The sequence below is a fragment of the Centropristis striata genome, chromosome 17 (assembly GCF_030273125.1).
Source record: "Centropristis striata isolate RG_2023a ecotype Rhode Island chromosome 17, C.striata_1.0, whole genome shotgun sequence".
In the NCBI taxonomy this organism is placed as follows: Eukaryota; Metazoa; Chordata; class Actinopteri; order Perciformes; family Serranidae; genus Centropristis; species Centropristis striata.
Genome location: NC_081533.1, coordinates 17,742,935 through 17,768,556, shown reverse-complemented (window position 1 = coordinate 17,768,556; position 25,622 = coordinate 17,742,935). Strand labels below are relative to the sequence as shown.

General features: G+C 41.2%; 1 protein-coding gene across 1 annotated transcript; it reads right to left on the bottom strand.

The window, feature by feature from the left end:
• Positions 1-216: 216 nt before the first annotated feature.
• polr2a (RNA polymerase II subunit A) lies at positions 217-24,293 on the bottom strand. The gene is made up of 29 exons (XM_059354134.1): positions 23,947-24,293; positions 22,826-22,958; positions 22,605-22,741; positions 22,307-22,480; positions 21,509-21,790; positions 20,715-20,876; positions 18,023-18,243; positions 17,545-17,677; positions 17,319-17,443; positions 16,084-16,294; positions 15,794-16,003; positions 15,536-15,704; positions 14,092-14,186; positions 13,463-13,666; positions 13,149-13,371; positions 12,432-12,615; positions 10,902-11,073; positions 10,699-10,804; positions 9,436-9,641; positions 8,481-8,744; positions 7,203-7,410; positions 7,018-7,118; positions 6,436-6,540; positions 6,136-6,318; positions 5,842-6,045; positions 5,203-5,389; positions 4,986-5,099; positions 4,634-4,783; positions 217-3,858 (listed from the first exon to the last, which is right to left on the bottom strand). Exons 1-29 carry the CDS (start codon positions 24,031-24,033, stop codon positions 2,708-2,710), a joined length of 5,901 nt encoding a protein of 1,966 aa, XP_059210117.1. The 5' UTR covers positions 24,034-24,293; the 3' UTR covers positions 217-2,707.
• Positions 24,294-25,622: the final 1,329 nt, after the last annotated feature.

Genomic DNA, 25,622 nt, shown 5'->3' with positions numbered 1-25,622 from the left:
CATTTAAAAAAAGATAAAATAAAAAAAATAAATTACCAAAAAAAGTTAAAGGGACCTTCCACACACAACACAGTAAAGTGCCATTCATATAAAACTCACATTAAACTTTCATATCAAGGTGGGGGCCACAAAATATCGTCAAGAGGGCCGCAACTGGCCCGTGAGTTTGAGACCGCTGGTGTAGTGTATGACCAAAAAAAGGGACAGAAACAGACATGTAGTAAAACTTTTATTCATTTTTTCTAAGTCAAAAAACAAACAGAACAAAGATACAGAGAATGAGATAATGGATTGATTTCTATACAGTGGCAATTTCAAGTCAAACCTTCCTTTGCCCAGACACGTGAAGTCTTTCCTCAGTTTGAAACCCTGTCTTGCCCTCGGACGCACTTAACCACACACGCATACACACATTCATACATCCTGGGAGCCCCGACGTCCTGAATCGAGCGGACAGCACACAGTTAAGACGTCAGGATTAGATGCAAGCATAGCGGACAAAATATTACAATGTCCGGGGCTTGTGTCCACCACAATAATTACTAAGTGCAACGACCAAACCTGCTTCATCTCAAAAGGCCAGAAGATGCAGTCCTTTCAATTCAACACCGTCTTTTTTAAGCAATGTTTCACAAATTCATTTCCAAAACATTGCTGGCTGTTTTATTTCTTCAGGGCTCCCAGTGGGATCAAACTCAGCCCTCCCCCCCTCCCCATGATTCCCCTCGTCACAGGTACATACACTGGTAGAAAAAAAAGAAACACTGATTTGAGAAATGGAGGATAACTTGTGGATGAAGAGGGAAGAGGGAGGAGACCCAGCAAGTCCAAAAAAATAGAAATAAAAATTAGAAACCGCTTCAAATGGAACGAGGAGGGAAAGGAAAACATGTTTCCAACGAACAGACGGTTCCTTATAAAACAGTCAAACTAGATCGAGTCATGTCAGAGCACCCATATTCAAAAAGAAAGTTCACACTAATGTAGTGGGTAAGGTTGTTGGTTTTTTTTTTTTAACAAAGAGGCCAAAAGTGCTGTTTCTTTGGACAATCTCTGTTTAAAAGAAAATAAACTGTTACACGCCGTTGTAAAGAAAAAGGCCAAAAAAAGGAGGACAAATGTCCCCAAAAAGTGGAAAAGACAATTCTACCTTTAACCGGAGCGAGTCGTCGACTTTGTGACAACATGAAATATGTTAGTGAAAAGAGCGGTCGCTGTCATGGCAACCGTCCGGGACATTAGAGAGGGGCGGGGGGGGCAAAAATAACAAGCCCTCCCCTCCGTCCCCTGCCCCTTCATCCACAGTATATGAACATGAGCCTCCTGCAAACAGGTTTACAAAGTCACCAAAGCAAACAAGAGAAAAGCAAAAAAAAAAAAAAAAAAAAAAAAAATCTTAATTTTCCTCTATTCATATTCACACAGAATAGTTAAATTTCTTAAATAAATTGAATAGTCCAAATAAACCTGTGTACACGTCAGCTATCAGAAATGGGACGAAGATTAGCGAGAAGTGGGAGGGATTTGAGAAAAAAAACAAAACAACCTAAAGCTTGATTAAAATGTATTAACATGTGCTACTCATGCAAACAATGACAAAAGCAGCAACGCCAAACTAGTCGTCCCTCGTCCACGACGTGCGCCCCATTTCCTTCCTAGAATCAAAATTAAACACAGAATAATCATCCTATTATTTATTTATTTTTTCATATAAATCTTTAATTTTTTTTTTCCCCAGTGTAGAAGAAAGAATATTATCTGGAAAAAAGTTTTTGCTTTTGATGCACAAGTCTCCAAAAAAAATGGTCGAGGGTCGAGGATGCTGGTGGGTGTATTTCATGACATCTTTCAGGTTTTGTCTTTGGGGTGTGAAGGAGGAAGAGGGGAGGGCGATGGGTACATACACCTATGTAGTAAATGAGTGGAATTATCTTCCCTGCAACCCAGTTTCTCTCTCCTATCTCCTGTGCATTTCTGCCGACCATCCATCTTTCTGTCTTCTTTGGACAATCCGAGCCAACCATTTTATACACACCGAACGGCTGAAGCTCCGTTTTTGAGCCACGAAACGCCCCAAAAACTGGCAGCGACTTTTACAAAAGCAGCAAAATGTCTGACAAGATACACCTTGGTGAAATATGCAGTAAACAAAACCATACCTCTGTGATTTTATTTAGAGCTTATGCTTTAGTGATGAATACAATCCACTTTTCAAAAAAGGCTTTTGGCAAATTTCCACAACTATACACCCAACATTTAGAGAATGAGAGAGAGACTGGATGCTATAAAGTTAAAAAGGGACGTTTTCTCCCCCCTGTTACGTGTTCACCACATCTTCCTCTCCTTTTCATTCCCTCTTGGGATTTGCAGTTTTTGCACCCCCGTGTGAAAATTAAAAAAACTATTTCAAAAGGCAGCCTTTTTTTTTTTTCTTTCCTTCAGGCAGAGCAGTCAAGTCTTTCACATAATAGTTTTAACAATTTCTTGTGGTAAAAGGGAGGGTGTTGGGTGGGGGGGTCTCAGGTGGTCAAGACTGGAGCGTTACAGAGGTCCCAAAGGAGAGATTTCCCCCCAGAGAAAACTCGGTTGGGGACCCCGGTGGCGAGAAGCGCCGCCACCTCCAGCTGGTTCAAGGTGCTGTCCTTCAGGTGTTCACACATGAGGTGACAGGGGTCTCCTTCAGCCGCCTCCCCTTCTCCTCCGCGCCTCAGTTGTTCTCCTCGTCGCTGTCGTCGGGGCTGATGGCCGGGCTGTAGGTGGGGGAGGTGGGGCTGTAGCCGGGGGAGGTGGGGCTGTACGTGGAGCCTTTCGGACTAGTTGGCGAGTACGTGGGAGACGTGGGAGAGTACTTGGGTGAGGTCGGGGAGTAGGTGGGTGAGGTGGGGGAGTATTTGGGAGAGGTGGGGGTGTAAGTGGGGGAGGTGGGGGAGTAGGTCGGGGAGGTGGGGCTGTATTTCGGGGTCGTCGGGGAGTAGGTGGGGGAGGTGGGAGAGTACTTGGGCGACGTCGGGGAGTACTTTGGCGAGGTGGGGGAGTACTTGGGGGAGGTGGGGGTGTACTCTGGGGAGCTGGGGCTGTATGAGGGGGAGGTGGGGGTGTATTTGGGGGAGGTGGGGGAGTATGAGGGGGAGCTGGGGCTGTATGAGGGGGAGCTGGGGGTGTAGGTTGGTGACTGAGGGGTGTAGCGCGGACTGGAGGGAGAGTAGGATGGAGAGGTGGGGGAGTAGGAGGGGGAGGTGGGGGAGTAGTTGGGGCTCGTCGGGGTGTAGTTGGGGGAGGTGGGGGAGTAGGAGGGCGATGTCGGGGAGTAGGAGGGGGAGGTGGGGGAGTAGGACGGGGAGGTGGGGGTGTAGTTGGGCGATGTCGGGGAGTAGCTCGGGCTGGTCGGGGAGTAGGATGGGGAAGTGGGGGAGTAGGATGGGGAGGTGGGGGAGTAGGATGGGGAGGTTGGAGAGTAAGAGGGGGAGGTGGGGGAGTAAGAGGGGGAGGTGGGGGAATAGCTGGGCGACGTCGGGCTGTAGCTCGGAGACGTGGGGCTGTAGCTGGGGGAGGTGGGGGAGTAGGATGGGGAGGTGGGGGAGTAGGACGGGGAGGTGGGGGAGTAGGAGGGAGACGTCGGGGAGTAAGAAGGAGACGTGGGCGAGTAGGACGGAGAGGTCGGGGAGTAACTGGGCGAGGTGGGGGAGTAGGAGGGGGAGGTGGGGGAGTAGTTGGGGCTGGTGGGGGAGTAAGAGGGAGAAGTGGGGGAGTAGGAGGGGGACGTCGGGGAGTAGCCGGGGCTCTGAGGGGTGTAGCCTCCAGGGGAGCGAGGCTCGTAGGCCGGGGAGGTGGGGGAGTAGTTGGGGGACATGGCTCCACCTGAGGAGGTACAGAAAACATTTTAGGGTGGAGGAAAACAACAAGCTCCCACTCTGCTGCTGCACAATATTATGTTTTACATGTTTTATATTGTTGTTGCTATGAATGAGAGTCAATATTTTGTCTTCAAATAGTCATTTCTATTAAGAATGCATGAAATTCTTAAAGAGCATTTTCTCAAAGAGTTTTTTCTCATGCTCTGAGCCATTAATCTTAACTTTACTTTAACTACATTTATATTCACCAAACTTACCAGTTTTATTCCTAACTTTATTCTGACGGTTTTTAATGAGGGGTCTGTCTATATATTATTGATACCTTGATTTAGAGAACATTTTGCTCCTAAAAACATGACATAAAATATATTTTTTTAAAACATTTTTTTTGGCTTTTGGAGATATCCCAATTTCCTTCTGTAAAAAAAAAAACTTTGAATCTAATATATCAACCAAATGAATTAATGTTCAGATTTGATGACCTGGAAATATATGCAAATGACATATTTGCCTAATTTGCCTTTGTAAACATACAATTTCAGAAAACTTGTAATGTAAATAAACTGGGGAAGTTTTGGAGGGATATCTGCAAGTTTTAAAAAAAATTACCCTATTCACCTGTAGTGTCTCCCCTTAAATAATCTACATATTGTATATTGCGAAAAGGGCTGAATCATCACAGTATAGGGTAAAGCTGTAACTTAAGTTTACTTTTGAATTTTAATTACATTGTTTTCAACAAACTGTAACCTCAAACAAAGATTTCTGCAGTTTCTAACCTGGAGATGGGATGTACGGGCTGGCAGGTCCTGGAGATCCAGGAGAGCCCGGAGTGGGAGACCAGGCGGGGGAGTAGCCTGGAGAGAAGCCACTTGCATCTGATGCTGCACTGGGAGAGAAACCTGCTGCTCCGGGGGTCATGCCGCTTCCTGGAGGAAAAAAGGGCAAAACTCAGTGAAGGCAACAGACAACAGACAGAAAATGACCAAAAAAAGACAAGACAGAAAATGACCAAAAAAGACACAAAAAGACATGAAAAAGATTCAAAAATGGACAAAATAGCCAAAGACTCCATAGAGCTAAAATTAAAAAAAGAGAAGAAGAGCCGGAGCATGAGGAGCAAACACTCACCGACACTGGGGGACCAGGCGCCGTAGGCCGGCGTGGCTCCCGTGTTCCAGGGGGTCATGGCAGGAGACATGCCGCTCATCGGGCTCGGCACCGTGCCAAAGAACATTCCAGTGGCTGTAAATAGGAGACGTGCAGAACATAAATATCACAGCTCCAGCACTTTATCTTCAACACAAACTTCTCCGCATTATATATCGACAACTTTTTCTCCACTTACGTCCAGCCACGCTGATGCCGGGGATGTTTGTGGGGATCTCCATGCCGTATTTACACTTCTCAGCATCCAGCAGCAGGTCGAAGCATCCAGTACCGGCCGGGGCCAGCTGGCCCAGCATGATGTTCTCAGAAACCCCCTTCATGGGGTCGCTCTCACCGTGTGACGACGCCTCCATCAGCACATCCACCTGGAGCAAGAAATGCAATTAAGTTATTTTTACAGGGGCTCCACAAGGCACTGTTCTGGCTCCACTCCTGTTTACACTGTACACAACAGACTTCAAATACAACTCTGAGTCCTGCCACATCCAAATACTCAGATGACACTGCTATTGTGGCGTGTATCAGGAATGGACAGGAATCTGAATATAGGGATCTGATAAAAGTCTTCAGTGACTGGAGTCACAAGAACACAAAATTTGTTAACATATTTCTCCCTTAGAAGAGACAAATAACTTCAGCAATGTGTTAAAGTTAGACAATAACACATAAAAACCCAGTGTAAATTGAACGTAAAGGCAATACAATTATTTATAACATGAGCAATAAAAAAATAAAGTAATTTTGATTTTGATAAGTGTTTTTTTCCCCCCTCCCAATCAGCAGTTGTTCAGTGAAGCATCATCTGTGGATCTCTCACCGTCTCCTCAAAGGAACACTTCATGAGCGGCCCGGTGTCTTGACGGTTGATGCCGTGACGTGTGATGGCCATCAGGTGACCGCGGCAGGTCATGGTGTCACAGAGCAGAGCCAAGTGACGGTAGTTGACGTAGGAACCATCAAAGGAGATGACGTGGTACAACTCCCTCTCCAGAGCCTTCCGCACCGCCTCGATTCCCAAAACCTGATCGAGACAGAAGGGTGGAAAACATTTAGATTTTTTATCTGCTTTAATTTTATTGTTGACATAAAACTGTTTTTATGCTTCCCGTACCGTGAAGATCTCCACGATGTCGTTGGAGGTGGTCCTGACGGGGTCCACGTCCTTCTCGCTGAGGACCCTCATGAGGCTCACGCCGTCCGTCTCCAGGATCCACTCCTGCAGGGCCTTGAACTCACCGTCCTCTGTGATGATGATCTTCTTCTTGTTGTCAGTCTGAGGTAAGTGCATGTACACCTGGAGGAGAAAAGGGAGACCTTTGACTCTTCTGACTTATAGCTGAGGGAAACGTTTAGAGTGAGATCTGCAGGAACCTTCTGTGGCTGATTGCTAATATTATTGCATGTGTGTTACCTTGCTGATCTGCTCAATGCCTTGCAGGGTCATGTCTGTCAGCATGTTGGACTCGATGCACCTCAGGAACACATCATCATCCATTTTGTCCACCACCTCCTCATCCTAGACAAAAAAAATACAGGTATATGTGATTATTGTTATTATCAAAACTGACTTTTTTTAATTATCAGGGTTCGTACACTTTTTCAGTGGTCAAATTCAAGCATTTTTCAAGGACTTTGGACAATTTTCAAGCTTTTCCAGTATCTTACACCTGTTGTAAGTTGCATGTTTTAGATGAGTACTTACATACTAAAAGGGGGAGATTTCACTGAACCATACCAACAGCGATGGTGTTACACTTTTAGGAGGAACGGTCTTCATTTCAGATAGGCTACTCATTATGTTTCACATTGAACATGTGATTATCTATAGTCTATAGATGGATATAGTCAGATTACAAGAGAAATACAGTTAGAATTTCAAGCATTTACAAGCACTTTTTAAACCTTGAAAATACATTTAAATTCAAGCATTTTCAAGGATTTCAAGCATCCGTACCAACCCTGAATTATAATTGTGTATCATTTTATTCCTCACCTCCTGGAACTTGTTCTCGTCGCTGTTCATGATTCTGATTCGCAGCACGAGCTTCTCAGCGTTGTCGTCATTGAAAATACAGTTCAAGTCGTCTCCGAAACCTTGCAGGAAAAAAAACAAGTGTCATTTCAGGAGAACCACCAAATGTATTTCTTTAAAAACTGCACAATGTGCACACAACCCACCTGCATTGATCTTCTCTGCGATCTGCTCCATAGTCAGCTTGCGGTCGGTCATGTGCTTGCGGTCGAGCTCGATGCGCAGCAGCCACGGAGAGATTCGCGTCACGTCGAAGTCGGGCATCTCATAGTAGACGTTGACCCACTCCTGGTCCTCCTGGACCACCGTGTTCTGGGGGTTGGGGTCGTAGTAGATGGCCGTGTTCGCCGTCACCTGAGAGACAAGGAAAACTTTAAGTCACTGCTTCTTTATTTCTCCTTTTCTGAACAGATGAAAGTAGAGTTAAGTAGCTCTATACTGCCCTACTAAGTCTAACTGCAGGTAAAACTGAGAAAAACTGCTTTAAAGTTTCAGGCTGTATTGATGGTGTCATTTTTATGCTCAAATAATAATATAAATAATAAAATAAAATAATTTCTATTATTTTTATGTTTTAATTAGTATATATATATATATATATATATATATATCCAAAGCAGACAGTGGTAAGTGCAATTACTGCTTGGTTTTGAGTTGGATTTAGTGTTTATATAAGCATTTCTCTAAAATAAAGGAAAATTAAAATTTAAAACTGTAAATAAATAAATAAATAAAATAAATTTAGTTACTGCAGTTAGGCTTTGTAGGGCAGAATACACGAAGAGATAAATAATAGTGATAATAAATTTAAAGCAAAATTTTGAAAAAAACAAACAAATTAGACCACAATTACAGAATAAGATGAAAAATAAAAATAAATTTAAAAAATAATAAAAAAAGAAAATGGTTTGCCTAAATTAAATAAAAAATAGTAAAAAAAAATACAATTGACCGTCTAAAATTAAAAATTAAAAAGAAAAAGTGAAGGAATAAATATTAACAATCATACTTTTCCTTTAAAAAAATAAAAATAAATGTATATGTCAATTGTTTACCCTTTCAATGCTTTTAAATTAGGATGAAATTGTTTTGTTTAAATTTGTTTTGGGAAAATTAAGAAGGCTTGTCGATTAAAAACTAAATTATTCGGAGGAGCTGTCCAGTAACTTTCTTCAAAGTCAAAGACAAATTTATTTCTATAGCGCATTTAGAGACAGCTGAGCCGCACCAAAGTGCTTCACATAAAAGTGCAATAAAATACAGAATTAACAAAGGTGAAAGAAACAAACAAAAAACTAAACAAAACAAAATTAAATTTTTAATAAATTAAAAGAAGATGGGATCATTTTAAAAGCACTGTGGGATTACTAGGGGACACTACTCCCTAGCACTTGCCGGAGGAAAAAAATAAAACTTCCTCTCACCTTCCTCAGCGTGGTGTGCTCCAGGCGACAGAGGATGTCTTTGGCTCTCTCGGCGTCTCGGGCTGCCTGACCCAGCAGGAAGACGGTCAGCGAGGGCGTTTTGGGCCTCTTGGAGATGTTGATCAACTCCTTCAGACGAGGCACACCCAGCGTTACGTTCTTGGCCGACACACCGGCGTAATGGAAAGTGTTCAGGGTCATCTGGGTGGCCGGCTCTCCCAGAGACTGGGCAGCCAGAGCGCCGACCATTTCACCTGGGTGGGCCTGAGGGCGGAGGAAAGGGTTACATTCATTTAGTCAGTCGAGTACAGGGGTCTCAAACTCACCTTGATATGAAAGTTCAATGTGAGTTTTATATGAATGGCACTTTACCCTGTTGTGTGTGGAAGGTCCCTTTGGTTTTCTTTTTTTTGTAATTTTGTATCTTTTTTAAATAATGGTCACTTTCTGTCTTTTTTGGTCATTTTCTGTCTTTTTTAAATAATTTTGTCTGTTTTGGTCATTTTGTGTCTTTTTTTAATTAATTTGTCTTTTTTGGTCAATTTGTGTCTTATTTTTGGTCATTTTCTGTCTTTTTTAAATATTTGTCTTTTTTTGGTCATTTTCTGTCTTTTTTTTGGCCATTTTCTGTCTTTTTTTTTTGTCATTTTCTGTCTTCTTTTGGTCATTTTCTGTCTTTTTTTAATACCTTTGTCTTTTTATGTAATTTTGCATCTTTTTTAAATAATGGTCATTTTCTGTCTTTTTTGGTCATTTTCTGTCTTTTTTAAATAATTTTGTCTGTTTTGGTCATTTTGCGTCTTTTTTTAATAAATTTGTCTTTTTTAGTTTAGTTTTTTTTTTGGGTCATTTTGATACTGCCTCCAGCGGCCCCCAGGTAATTTGAGTTTGAGACCCCTGGTCTAGTAGAAACGTGACCTGTCCAAACACCTAACGGATATAAACTCAAACTTACAATGGACTGATTAAATTTGGTCTCGATCTCTCCCAGCAGCCAGTCGAACGCCTCGGTGGAAAGGCGGAACTCCTCGGTCATGCGTTTGGAGCAGAGCGTGGAGCGCAGGTGGATGTTGAAGAGCAGAGTGGCGTTCTGCTGCGCCTGTCTGCTCAGAGGGTCCTCGCCGTTCACGATCACCAGCTTCTTACTCAGGTCATGAACACCTGGGGATGCAAACACACAAGCAAACATTGAGATTTGTGCTACAAATCTCTGTATAAGTTAACATTTATGAGGCAAGTTTGGTCTAAAAAACGCCTACAAACTGGACATATTTAGTATTTAATGGAAATAAACACACAAAACAAACAAAGGGGAATGGACAATTTCATTCCAATTACAGTAAAACATTTGAATCCTTGCTGCTGTGATGCTACAAGAGATTATTCTCCCTCTCTGGCAGAGACAGAGACTCGGACTTGAGCTGTTCTTGTTATGTAACATGCAGCGATCCACCAAGTAGCTTTATAGGCTTTAACGAGCACCTGAGGCCACGACCTCTTTATTCTAATTTTACCGTCAGTGCATCTCACAAAATCCTGTAACTTAACCCTCTGGAGTCCATGAAAGCGCCGGAGCACGACTTCTTCATGAGGTAAAAACGAAGCAGCATGTTTCCCTGCTGTCAGCTGAACTCTAAAATGTTGGCTTTTCCACAAGTTTCCATATCCAATTTAGTGCGTCAACTCTTTTCCAGCAAAACTTTTTTAGCAGAGATTTTTCAGATTTGTGCATTTCAACATTTTTAATGCAATCTTTTTTTTGTTTATGTTTTTTTTGTGTGATTTTGGGCTATTTTGTGTGTTTTTTGTAATATTTTTGTGTGTTTTTATCTGTGTTTTTGTGTGTTCTGTGTGTTTTTATGTTTTTTTGGGGTAATTTATTGGTGTGTTTCTTGTGTGTTTTTTGTTAAAAAAAAAAGTTGTCTGTTTTTTATTTGCGGTTTTTGCAATTTTGTGTGTGTAGACAGTGTTTTTTGTAAAAAATAAATAAATGTGTTTTTTTGTGTTTCAAAATGTTGATCCAGTAAGTCAAAATGGCAATGCAAACAAAATAGCCCCAAACTCCAAAAGGTTAATGCATAGGAAGTTGACAAATTTGAACCAAAATCTTCTGGACTTAATATGTGGAACTAGAACGGTCTGAGCGGTGACTTGGAAAAACAAACCGTGAGCTGTCATGTATTGTTTTTTGGTTACGGTTTGTTATTTCTGAGCTTACCGTCGACCACCCTGAGAGGGTTGAGGTCTGTCGGAGTCCGAGTGTTGATGCGGAAGATCTTCTGAGCGTTCCAGATCATTCTGGCCAGGTTGCACGGCAGCACCACCTGCAGGCAACAAGAGGAAATCATTTTGATTTCTCGTGGCTGAATATGAGACAACTAAACAGCAGAGGGGTGTCTGTCTACATATGTGAGCACACACCTTACTGTCCCCAGTGGGGAAGATGGCTCGGAGGACCTCCCTGTCCTCCTTCATCTTCTCAAACTCCCTCTCCAAGCTGCTCTGCACGTGTGCGTTGGTGAGCACGTCTTTCACCACGTCTTCCTGCAGCGTCCGCCTCAGCGCTCGCTCATTGGTGCAGTCAAACTTAAACCTAGACAGAAAAAGAGAAAAGAGTTAAACCGTGCATAAAAAACAATTCAATACCGTGCACATAGCACAGGGATGGCCAACTGGAGGCCCGGGGGCCACATACGGCCGGCACCCTCACTTGAAGTGGCCCTCAGTACAACTACATGCATTTGAGCATGAAATCTTAAAAGTGCAGTGTAAAAATGCACAAAATTACTTCTTGCAATTAATGTTGGTCTGCTGTTCTTGCACTGAAAAAAAAAGAAATCACAGTAAGTGGTTATTTTTTATTTGTTTCAGACCTTTTGTATTCCTATTTATACTGTTATACATGCATTTGAGCATGAAATATGTTAAGTTACAGAGAGAGAGACAGTGAAAGTGCAAACCCCGCAAAAAATGTGCCTAACTATGTTAAGCTAGCATTGCTGTATTTCAAGCTAGCAAGCTAATACAAATGAAACGTCTTCACACAAAAAGGCATTTAAAAAAAGATTGGGACTTCTTCTATCAATGTTCAATATCAATGTTTTTATCAAAACATAACGTGTCTGTCACGTGACGTAACCTGACCTCTGTGACAGCGATCTGACCGTCTAAAGGGGGGCAAGGCAACGACCACACGTCACATGACTCAGCACCACAAGTGAGAAAATGTCATTGTTTATCCGTTTCTTTATTTTGTTAATAATTTCAATACAGAACATGAAGTGAGGGTAACAATGGGCATCGAAAATTATTATTGTTTTTTTTTTCTCCCTCAAGGGTGACTGGCGGCGCCCCTCCACGGATGGCGCTCTAGGCGACCATCTATGTCGCCTATGCCTAGAGCCTGAGTGCCTGGTGAACGGATAAGTAAGGCTACTTAATAACAGAAAAATTCCCAAATTTTTTGTTGCCTACAGCCTGTGGGCTGATTTCTTTGTAAAGGACTCAGATGCTCGATCAGGCCGAGTGTGAGCATCAGGATGCTGACAGCAGTTCACTTAACCCATTTAGGCCGAAAACGCCTGGAAAAAATGCCTGGGCGATTTTAAAATAACCCCCCTAAAAGTTTTTCTGGAAATTCAACAGAAATGTCAACGCTTCCTACTAAATAATCATTCTGTAAAAGTCCCATGTTACATTGCGACACTCCCACATGTATTCTGATGCATTTCATTGGCCAAGAGACCGAAAATAGGTGGAAAAAACTACAAATACTACAAAACGATGTATCCGCTTTCCCGGTTTTAATGGTAGAAATGCGGTTATGCTTTCCCGGCTTAAATGCCGCTGGCGTCTTTAAAACAAAGATTCTCTGTACCGAACATCTCCACCTCACAAACCAAACGTCATAGAAAACACAAGGCTCTGATCCAGAGTATGTGTGCTACTTACTTCTTTTCGAAGGCCTTGTGTGATGGTTTGAGCGTTGCCACGTTCTGGAACTCGACGTTCTCTCCCGCCAGGCCATCCTCGCCGTAACGCAGCTGCACCACCTGGTTGATGGAGTTACGCACCGTGCCGTCGTACTTCACCATCACAGACTCCATGGACTTGATCAGACGACGCTGGATGTAACCTGGTGAGGCAGATAGAGCACATGAACCACGTTAAAAACCATCATGTTTATTTCTGTATTTGGATCAATGACGTGATCTAATCCATTGTCAGTTGGTGTAACCAGTATTTTTTCCAGAAAAATCTGATATCTATATACAGGAAAACAAAAGTGAACTAAAATGAGAAAAAAAAAAAAAATCCACATTTACATTGCAACATTATGGTATATAACAGATTTTACACAATTTGTCAAAACTTTAGAAAAAAATTGTTGTTTTACGAATATGTTCTGCTCAATATTGACGAAATGTGTAAATGTAGAAATACTCAGAAATATGTTTTTTTAAATGAAGTAATTATATGTATACGTCCACTTAAATACACCGTAGGTGGAAAAAGTTTGGGTTATTTTAAAATCGAGGTTTTCCAGCCATTTTAGGCCTAAATGGGTTAATAAAGGATATATATATATATATATATATATATATATATATATATATATATATATATATATATATATATATAGCCTGAGTAATTTCTCCCTGCACTCACCAGTCTCAGCAGTCTTGACGGCTGTGTCGATGAGACCCTCTCTGCCTCCCATGGCGTGGAAGAAGAACTCGGTTGGAGTCAGTCCGGCCAGGTACGAGTTCTCCACGAAGCCTCTGCTCTCAGGACCGTAGTCGTCCTTGATGAAGTGAGGCAGCGTGCGGTGTTTGAAGCCGAAGGGGATTCGTTTACCCTCCACGTTCTGCTGCCCCACCACGGCAATAACCTGAATACGGCGGGAAGGTGAGATAATGTGAGTCAAAGCTCATCATTCAACGTCTGTGAGGTGGTGACAGTTAGTTAGAGGGTTCTTCTACCTGTGAGATGTTAATCTTGGAGCCTTTGGAGCCGGCCACCACCATGGACTTGAAGTTGTTGTACTCAGACAGAGACTTCTGGGCGGAGGATCCCGTTTTGTCACGAGCGTCGTTCAGGATTCGGTTCACCTGGTTCTCAAAGGTCTGCCTCAGAGTGTTACCGGGCGTCGGCTCCAGCTCGTTGTTGTGGGCTTTCTCGATGACCTGGTAGACAAAAAGCAAATATGTAAGTTTTCTTTATGTAATATCTGCTGAATAACAGGTAGAACTACAGCTGCATCTCAATACATTAGAATAGATTTATACATTTATACATTAAGGAAAGAAGGATACACAAAGTCTAAGCAATAAAAACTCAAAGACCTGATAATTATAGTAAAAATGTGTTACAAAGTTGATCTTGCTTCCAAACTTTTGGCCTGTAGTGTATAATGCAGAAAATGTTGCTTGCCGTATTTTATTTATTTTTTTACATATTCAGCAATTGACTGTTACTGAACAGTAACAATGTTTATTTAGCTAATTATTTTATTCCTGTTTATTCTTCTACGTTATCATTTAGAGCATGGGTCCCAAACTTGCAGCCAATTGCATGTGTGGGAGAGCCTTTAGAGAGATTCTGTTCTTACTTCTATCACATCCTGTTTGGCTTTCTTGATGGTGTTCTGGATGTCCAGGTAGGTCTTAGCATCAGCAATGGAGTCACCAATACCAATGGAATGACCTGAAGGAGAGAAATCAAAAGGACTCAATATCAATTCTGAACATATATAATCATTGACAAATGATTATCACTTATCTATAAAGCAAGATACCTTATTGTCCTTAAATGTTTGTGTGTTGTTCTTTATTTGTTTTATGCTCTATGGGAGCGGCACTCTAATTTTGTTGTGCTATGTACAATGACGATAAAGGCTGTTCTATTCTAGTCTATTTAGCCTACCTATCTTTAGGAGCTTTAAAGTGGCTACAAGGTTCGATTTTCCAATAACATTCTAATAGTTTCCAGCGAATATCAATGTTCAATGTGTGTGTGCTGGATGGTGTGGTACCTTATGGAAGGCAAGTGTTTTAAGGGGTTGCAGACGTTGTTGTAGCGCGAATAGCATGCTAAGCGGAGATTTAGCTTTGTTCACTTCTCGACATTCATGTTGCTTAGCGTAATGCCCATAATCATTTAATATGAGATACTTACATGCAATATAGTATATCAGCTAATTGGGTTCATGTTAATGTACTTTTAGTGCAGCATACTGGGTAATGTGCTATCACACAATTAGCAGGCTAACGGATACATACATCCTATAGGCACTGCACTAGCTACAAATAAATTAAGTTAGATTGCTCTGTACTGACATGCTAGACATTTAGCCTATCTTTCAGAGTTTAAAGTGGCTACAAGGTTCAATTTTCCAATCATATTCAAATAGTTTCCAGAGAATATCAATGTTCAATGTGTATGTGCTGAATGGTGTGGTACCTTATGAAAAGTAAATGTTTTATGCAGTTGCAGACGTTGTTGTAGCCCGATTAGCATGCTAAGTGGAGATTTAGCTTTGTTAACTTCTCATGTTGCATTACTATGTAATTCAGGGATGACATTCATGTTGCTTAGCATAATGCTCATAATCATTTCATATGAGATACTTACATGCAATATAGTATATCAGCTAATTGGGTTCATGTTAATGTACTTTTAGTGCTAATGTGCTAACTCACGATTAGCATGCTAAGCGGAGATTTAAGCCCTTTCTTCCGCATCAGTTTGATCCATTGAAAACAGTAAAAACTTTATTAACTGACTTGCTATGGACACTGCACTAGTATATTTTATTCTAAACGGGACCAATATTTACACTTTGGTCCCGTCTGGAACAGTCTTGCAAATTTTACGCCTCTCTTACTACCTCCGAAAGCGCTACAGCTTTCTGGGCGTTTAGATCATACCTGTCAAGTATCCTGTTTTGGTGTTGTTGTAGCGTGATTAGCGCGAAGATTAACGAATACATACTTCCTACGGGCACTGTACTAGTTACCACTAAACAAACAGCAATAAAAGGTTTGATGACTTACCCTCGATGAGCAGCCAGTTGTTGACCACCGTCTGAATGTTGGAGTAGAAGAGGCGGGTGATGTCGTGGCCCATCTCCAGGTAGGAGATGTGGACCAGGGAGCCGGCTGAGGTTCCCAGAGATTTCTTACACAGGATTCCCATGATCAGCTCCCCGTTCTCCACTATGACCTGTGTGAATGAGTTGAAAGTGAGGTCACCTGCATTGTCTATCACATTTTTATTCTTTAATCTGGACGTGATTAATCAGGGACTTGTACCTTTGTGTCTCCGGGGGAGATGTGTTTGTAAGGGCCGCTGTCCTCATCGTCGGGGTGAGTGCTGTGTGTGCGGATCACGTTGATGTGTCCGGGAATGATTAAGCTGAAGATCTGCTTGCCTGTCCACAGAGGACGGGGCTTGAGGATGGCCGGCTGAGGCACTTTGCCGTCCCAGGTGGAGAGGAACATGAGGAGGTTCATCACTTCGCCCTGTAGAGGAGAAACACGGTGTCAGATCCTAAAAGATCAGGGACAACCAGCAGCTGGAGGACAAGCAACAACCTCCTCACCCTCTCTAAGAAGACGTCTCTTTTGGTGAACTTGCGGACAGCTGTGAGTGTGTCCTGCACGATGCCCATGACGGGCCTGTTGGACTGGGGGGTGACGATCATACGGGGCACCATGGCCAGCTCCTGGATCTCCGCCCTCGTCTCCAGGGACTGAGGCAGGTGGAGGTTCATCTCATCCCCGTCGAAGTCAGCGTTGTACGGGGTGGTGACACTGGAGGGAGGTTAGCAACACAAAGATAACTCACATCAGTCAGGGGTAATACAACAGTCACAGGAATCTGTATTAAAACCAAATGAATGCAGTCTAATAATCACTATGTTACATTAGTCCAGTGGTGCAATATAACCACGTCTACTGTAGTAAAATACAAATTTGAAACCCTTGAAGTCTCCACCTCTACTCTACTGCATATCAGAAGGAAATAATATATTTCACAACTTAAGATTTTATTTATTTTTACACAAAACATTTATCTGGGGAGTTTAAATTTATTTTATAATGTCAGATGTTTTGACACAAAACAAAGGAGTCTATAAAATGATCGTTATAAATTAAGCCCAACAATATATAAGCCTACAAGTACAGTTGATGTGATTACTCAATTAATTGGTTTATTGATTGAACTTTTGAATTTTGAAATTTGAAGAATTTTGATCATTTCTGTCATTTCTCATGGTAGAAAAAAACATTGTTGTTGCATTGAGTACGCTTACCTTCAATACATGTTCCTGATTTTACTTGCATACTTTTACTGAAGTAACATTTTAAATGCAGGACTTTTACTTTGGTAAAGGATCTGAATACTTCTTCCACTTCTGCATTAATGTAAGGAAAGTTTGATTTAAGACATTAATGCACAACATGGGTCAAAAATGACCCGTATCCATTTTTTAGCTAAGTAGCTTGTTAAGCTAACTACTAAGCTAACTTCTTGGCTAAGTAGCTTGCTATGCTAACTACTTAGCCAAGTAGTTAGCTATGTAACGATACAAAAACGTTTTTTCTTCATAAAGTATGAGAGGCAAAATGTAAATAACGATTTGTTGTTATCAAAAACAAGATATTTAAAGAATACTTGGAATATTCAATCCTAAAATAAGTTGATATCAAAAGATAGAGCACAGAAATACACCGCAGCATTACCGGTAAATAACATGGGGAATGAATGAGGGTCATTTTTGACCCATGTTGTGCATCAAAGGGTTAATATAAACACACTGTCTTCATTTGGTACCTGAGGTTGAGTCGAAACGTGGACCAGGGCAGAATGCGGACCCTGTGCCCCATCATGGACATTTTATGTAGTGTAGGCTGTCTGTTGAAGATGACGATGTCACCGTCACACATGTGTCGTTCCACCTATAGAGAGAAAAATGTCAGTTTTAGAGTACAAAACTATGTTTTTAATTTATCTTCTAATAGTGTAGCTCAAGAGCAGCTTCTAAGGGTTTTAATCTTGCCTTGTAGCCAATCTGCAGGTGAAGGTCACTTGGTTTGGGGTGGAATCGCAGGTCAATTCTGTCCCCATTGTCCCGGATGATGTATTTGGCTCCTGGGTACTGACTGTTGCCTCTTCGCACCAGCTCTTGTAATCTAGGATGGTCATCAGAATCAGAATCACTTTATTAGTCCTTTGAAGGGAGATAAGTTTTGCAGCTGGACACACAAGACAAGGTACACAACGATAATAGAATAAAACCCAATAAAAGTCTAATAAAACACAGTCAAAGAAACGCCATACGCATATATAAAATCACTGACACATGTTCATTACAGAGCTAATACCCGTAAATGGAGAGTTAATACCAGGTATAGGCGGAAAGTGCAATGATAGGACCAGGATGATTTAGCTGACGTCACATTGATTAAAAAAATGGTTCTGAAGTAGGTTTTAAAGCACGACATAATGTTTTGATTCTGCTGACTACGTCACCGTACCTGTCGATGTTAAAGGGTGTGACGATTTCTGGGAAGGTCATGTTGGCGGCGATGGATCGGGGCACGCCCACTTGGTCGATCTGCAGGTTGGGGTCGGGGGTGATGACGGTTCTGGCAGAGAAGTCCACACGCTTCCCCATCAGGTTACCTCGGACTCGCCCCTCCTTCCCCTTTAGACGCTGTTTTATGGATTTGAGCGGACGGCCAGACTTTTGCATTGCCTGTGAAAGGAAAAACTCGTTATGATTTGCAACACCATCAAAATGCCAATAAGTAATATATAATAAGGATGCACGATATTATCGGCACGTTATCGGTATCGGCCGATATTGGCTTGAAAATGAACTATGGGACATCTGCCAACACGCCGATATACACTACAGGCCAAAAGTCTGGAAGCAACTTAGATTTTCTGTTCACACTGGACCTCATTTATCAAGCGAGCGTAGAAACGAGCGCAGATCCGAGTGTATATTTCGTCTTACGACAGGGTCCACGTGTGATTTATCAAATGATCGTATCTCTCCAATCACAGCGTAAGAATGATCGGCTGTTGATAAATGTGGCGGCTCGAAAAATGCGTAATTTAAATACCACGCCCTAATATATACCCGATTCAGATGACTCCGAGGGGCGCAATGCGGCCAAAAGGAGGATTTTTTCACCCTCTAAAGTCAGCTTTATTAGCAAAGTGCACCGTAACAATTAACAAAAGGGGCAATATAGACATATTAAAGAAAAACGCAGCGACGGAGGTTTATGAAATAAAAGTACTTATAGTTATAAACTCAAACAAGTTCAGTGAATATTTTACATTTGGAGCACGGACTTAGAAGTTTTCAGCTTTTTGGTTGAAGGAGGTAAACAATGTTTTAAAGTAAGTTTTAATTCCAAAAGGAATTTCTCAGTCAGAAAATGAAACGCTGACGTCCAACAGCAGCAACACAACAAACTGGTTTTGTTTGGCAGCATAAAAAGTGAAAAAGAAGGAAATCAGTGGTGCTGTCAGCAGAGTAGCGGACTATTAAACTCCCGGCGAGGTTTGAGTAATTACCTGGTGATATATAAAGCCTAATAATCTATATAATATCCGAATATTGCTATTATTATGATGGAGAGATATTATTGACCTCTTTACATTTACTAATAATGATGTCCTAGTCAGAGGAGCGTGTGGCAGCGCTGATTTGAAATGTTTCTATTCAGGCGGCACCGCTGGTAAAAGAGACGCTGACGTTCCGGTGTCGGAGCTGGATAATAATAATAATAATAATAATAATGATAATAATAACAACAGTAAACAGCAGAAGACAACAACATTTAAGATCCTCGGCTAGTATTCTGTTTAAAGAATTTCACGATCGCAGGGTGTATTTATTTTTGGATTATGTTTTAATGATAAATTATGTAGTCTAAACATGTTTTGCTTTGTCACTATTAAAAATCAAAACACCACAGAGTTTTATCAGCTCCAGGCATCGATGCAATAGTCTCAGATCAATTCTCAGATTCAGACGTGTGGATTTCACGCTGACTCAGATTTGCGTACACGAGCTGAGAGCAGACTGAGATCTGATCGTACCGTCCGCTCACGTCCAAATTGATAAATGCCGAGGCTTGCGTAGAAATCATCTTACGCTCACTTTCTGACGTACGCTCGTTTGATAAATGAGGGCCATTGTCTTTCTTAAAAACCAGCATAGATTCTTTGGATTTTTGGATGTGTTTACTGCATGATCAAACCTTACTTTCATTGAATTGAACCATTTTCCTCAATGTACCTTTAGGTATACATTGATGTTAGCAGACCATTGTTGAATAAATGTTAACAAAAGAAAAGAAGGGCTTAGTTTTAGGGTTGAGAAGATTTGGAAGAGTCACAACTTGAGTGCCAAAGTGAAAAACAAATCACAGTTTGCATTTTTGGCTTTAGCTCTTTGGCTTTGGAGTGTTTGGATACAAAAATCCCAATAAATCTCAACCCAAAGACCTGATAACTACAGTAAAAATGTGTTCTAATAAGTGACTCTTTATATGATAATCATGTGTATTTTGTTGCAAAGTATAGCAATGAAACTATGATCTTTTTTTGTACAAATTTGGTCTTGCTTCCAAATTTTCGCCTATAGTGTAATAAAGTGATTAAATAATGTGGTGCACATCACCTCTCTGCTGCACCTTGTTTGTAGCTCATAGAATTGTGCAGTGTAGTCTGAGCCCACCTATTTATTGATGTTCTGATTAGGGACTGAAGCTGCTTATATTTTTTGTACCTTTTGTTTTTTTGTTTGCACAGTGCAGATTGAGTCGTCACATATTGGGCTCCTGTTTTAAGTTCCATTTGAATTTAAGCAGCAGTCTGTAAGGTACATGTAGTTTTATTCAATTTGGGTTTAATTGCTGTACAGTTGCACTTTTCACATGTTCCCAGTGAACACAGGTTATGTTCACTTATTATGTCAACTGGGAAATTGGCACCAAATTTGCACTGATTGTGGGTATTAGTTGTGCGGGAAAAAAATAACGGTATCAGTTATCGGCTAAGTGAGTTGTAAAAAAAAAAAATCGGCATTTCGGATATCTGCAAAAAATCCAATATGGTGCATCCCTAATATATAAAACTGAGGATTGGGCTCATGCTGTTTGAGACTATGTTGCATTGAATCTGAGCATCAGGAATGTGCACACATACCCTTGGCAGGCCTGGCAGTTCATTGTCCACCATGGTGGCGACGTGAAACTGGAGCAGTTTGACGTCCTCAGCGATGACGTGAGCTGCGGCGCCGCTCTGCTCGTTCCTTCTCAGCTGGTTGTTGATTTTGACGATGTCAGCCAGCTTGTGTGTCAAGTCATCCTTTAAAACAGAAGTTAAGTGGTGGTTAATTGTTATCATCAGGCGTGGATCTCATTTATACACACCTTAAAAATATGCAGTTGTAACAACGCAGTCATTTCGGGGTCATACTACCAAGGTTATAATAGTTTTGGATTTTTCATTAATTTTTGTTTTAATTTGGTTGTGAATTTTTGTTTTCAAATTCAGTTGACATGTTTGCTCAAGGACACTTCGGATTACCATAATAACTATAATAACTAACGGATTACGCTATCGGAAAATTTCCAATGTTTCCTGAAAGCTGAAAAGTTGCTCTTTACATCCAATTTGGTGTCATTACGGTGATTTCACTGGTGCTTCTCCTGGAAGTCACAAAGCAGGAATACACACACTCAGCGGTGGAGAAATAGAAACACTAACACTTTACGTATGAAAAAAGTGGACAAAGACGAAAACAAAGGACATTTTTACTATAATTTTAGTTAGTTTTAGTTAGTTTTGTAACCACATAATACAGTTTGAGCTAGTTATCGTTTTTTAAAAACTCTAGTTTTTATTTTTATTTCAGTTAATGAAAATGTTTTTTCAATTCTAGTTTTCGTTATTTGGTTAGTTTTCGTTAAGTATAATAACCTTGCATACTACTTTACCTGGTTGCGAGCAGAGCCCTGCATGACGACAGCGGGCCTGACGGCCAGCGGAGGCACAGGCAGCACAGTTACAATCATCCATTCTGGCCGGGCAAACTTGGGGTCCATGCCCAAGATGACGTCCTCTTCATCGGAGATGCGCTTGAAGATCTCGTGCACGCGCTCGGGACTCAGCAGGATTTTCTTCTCCTGTGAATCCTCGTTAACGTGCTTCCACTCGGCGTAGAGCTCCAAGCCGGAGCGCCTGATGCCCGGCTGGTAGCGCCCACAGCCGCCGTGGCCCTGAGTGAAGGAAAGAGCGTGAGAAAGAAAATAAGTTGTACACTGAATGTTGAGATATGAAATGTCCATTAACCCTTTGATGCACGACATGGGTCAAAAATGCCCCACATTCATTTCTCATGTTATTTCATACTGGCTGTGTGTTTGAATATCTTTTTTTTATTATTATTATTACAACAGATAATTTTATCCATTTTTCCTTTCATACTTTATGAAGAAAAATGTTTTTTTGTATTATTACATCAAGTTTACACACATGGGTGAAAAATGACCTTGTGCATTAGAAGCGAAGTGATACAAAAAAAAGGGGTTTTATTCAAAAAGAAAGAAATGAAAACAAAAAATTAGGATGTTAATGATCTAAAAAAAAGTTATTTGAGGGAAACCTGCAATTCTGAATGATGTAATTAATTTATTGCAAAGATATCATTTATAAAAACTTAGTCGGGTCACTTTAGACCCATGTTGTGCATCAAAGGGTTAATACATATAAAAAAAAAGACTCCACCCAAATACCTTCTCCTTGGTTATGTCCTCCTCAGTCTCCTGCTGTTCCATTCCAAATTTGTTGTCCATCTCCTCTCCTCCTTCACAGATATTTTTTCCTTTGCACAGCTCGTACACATGTGTGAGACGTTTCCTGGGCTGTCCTTTAGATTTTATAAGGATGTCTTTGATCTTTGGGTTGTTCTGGAGGTAACAACAACAATGGAAGCAAGTTAAAAAAAGCTGTGAACAAGACTGAAATAAGTACTAATTAAGATGAAGTATTAATGGACCATATCATGTGTTATAATATGCTGAATATACTTACAGAATCCACTAATAGCTTAGAGCAAAAGAAGCAGACACATCGAAGAACCTTCATTATCTTCGTTACGAAGCCGACATGGAAAACTGGCTTTGCCAATTCTATGTGCCCGAAGTGGCCAGGGCATTCTGTCATGTTGCCTGAGGAAACATAAAACATTTTATAGACAGCAGCCAACTGATTAATACGATATTTCAGCATGAAATGCTAACGTAACACTATACCTGCACATGTCTGACATCTTCCACTTCGTTCTATGACCCCTTGTCTTGGGTCCATAAGGCCACCAAGTTTAGGACGTCCTCCTTCTGTTGTTTCGGGGTACTTGATTCCCCCTTCTGTAACGGACATCCGTTTCTGGGGAGAAAGACATCATGTATATAAGTTGGTAAAATATTATAATATTCAGCTGTTCAAAACCTATCATCAGTGCTAGAATATAAATATCTCTGCAGGTAAGACAGAAATATTTTCCACATGATTTTATTCAGGTGAGTGATAGAATTTCTTTGAACCATCATTCACTATTCAGTGGTAAAAAATGACATCAACTAACAAATGTAAAAAAAAAAATAATTAATGTAACCCCTCCCAAAAACTTTTGTCTAACAATAGCTGCATCTGACTTAAATAAAGTCCAGTAATCACCAGCTTTCACTATGATACAAAACTCAATTACATAAACATACATAATGTAGTATTTATAAATTAAAAAACAAACAATCTTAAAGAAAACATGCATATCGGACTTTTTTGAAGTACCCTTTTATTCGTTTATTGTGTAAGAAAACAGCGTACAATACGACCAAGTGGTCAAATTAAGCGATGTGTCCATACCGAAAAAGCTACAAAGTAAACAAAAAATTCTACTTACTGATTAAAGATTTCTTTATTGTCATAGCAACAACACATGCATGCACATGTTATTCATTTATTGTGTAAGAAAACAGCGTACAATGCGACCAAGTGGTCAAATTAAGCGAGCTGTGTCCATACCGAAAAAAGCTACAAAGTAAACAAAAATTCTACTTACTAATGGGCCTACAAGGTACATTGCATAAATAAAAAGGGGGTTTAATTCATGTGATAGCAAGGATTCTTTCTGAGAATGTTGTGCTTTGAGTTTTTCGAACTTCCTGCAACATGCTAGTGAGCACAAGCTCCACCAGCCTCACGCAGCTAGTTAGCTAGGCTAGGCTAACAGCGAGCATTTCTCCCGTTGTAAACAGAACCATGTATTTGTTACTAAGTTAAACTGCGAAATTAGTCGAGAAACTGTAAGAGTGATGTGTGATCTGTATGAGAATTATTAAAAATACCCCACTCCCCCCAAAAGAAAACCTACAAGTTCATCTGGGCTGATGATGCCGAACTGAACTCTCTTGATGGTGCGCAGTGGGCATGCGCTGTCGCCGGAGGGCGGTCCGTGCATCCTGTCTATTCAAAGAGACGCGTCCTTCCTCGGCACGCCGCTTTGTGAGCAGGAACAGCCTTTAAATTGTCACCACGACTCTGGTCAGGCCGCCAACGGTGACCGGAAAGTCTCCGAAGGCGATATCCCAGGGACCTCTGCTGTCGGTTGCCTTTATAGTCGAGTTATTTGTGTTTTGGTCCTAAGTAAGATGGCTACCGACTGTTCCCTTCCCTTTTCCTGATCTACACTCCGGAGCGCTCTAAGCGCTTCTGAGCATGAAGCGGCTCAACGCTTGGTTATATAGACTGAGTGCAGACTACGGGGTTGCCCACTCAGAAACACAGGGACTGACTCTTCGGAAGGTGGGACATGGATCTCTGTAGTAAAACGCTCATTGGCCATTCAAGACAGTTATATGAATAATTAATTTTCTCTCACGTCCAGCCAATGAGAGAGCACGTTGGATTTTTTTAACCAATCAGAACTGAAGGCGGGCGCTGACTTAATCTAAACTCACACCGATTGGCTTTATTAAAACCGAGTAGGCGGGGCGGTGTGTATTTTGCATGCAAGATATGAATATTCAATAAAAATCGTCTCGATTCGTCAGTTTGGTTATTAATATTAAGCAGTAGAAAATAGATAGCCAATGGCCACGAAGAAAGGAACCTACTTAGAATAATTTCAACAAAACCCGCCCTGCTTCCGATGTTTGCCGAGTGTTGCCGATGTGAATTTCTTCCCTCAGAGCAAAAATAAAAAAAATCTCTGTTGTCGGGTTCGTCTCGCTGTAGATCAGCCTGGGCTCTAAGAAAAGAGGCTCAGGGCTGAGGCCTGTTCAGACCTCTCATTAAACAGGACAAAACGGTCAAAATATGTCATATTTTCACCTCGAAACACTGTATCATGGATTATTTTTGAGCTACTTCCAGAACACGTCGACCTTTTGCTTCTTTTTTGCCTGCATTTTTGGATCTCCGGGACTTTTGTTGCAAGCCTCGGACTCGCCTGCGAGTGGTGTCCGCCCAGTGGACTGGATTTTTCTGTACGCCGTGTAGGAAAGTCGGGAGGAAGCCTTAAGTGTGGATTTAACATTTATTTTTCAACAGCTTTGACCATTTTTTACATCAACACGATCTCTGTGTTATTAATACCCCAATCATCGTGTTCAGTTGTATTGATGTTTTTGATATTTTTTGTCAAAATGCGATACTTTATCGCAGGCCACGTCGTTTTGGCGGTTAACGCTCAGTAACATTAGTTCGCTGCTTATTCAGTTGGTCCAGTAACTTGTACTAATCAAAATTGTGATTGTTGTGAATCATTTAGCAGCCAGATGAATGTTGTTTTAGAGACAAACGCGCTTATTTAATATTGTCTCGGATATTCTTGTTGGCTTCATGCTGCGTTCGATTGCACTCGGAAATTCCGGCTTCCGAGGTAAATGCGTTTCATTGCTCAACCTCGGAAAAACATGGCCGGTCACAGCAAGTTAATGTTTGTTTTGATGTCTTTGGATTATTTAAAAATATTGTGGGGAATTACACCAGCTACCAAGAGAGAGAAATGGTTGTGTCCTCTCTGGGTCCACATATAGGGGTGGAATT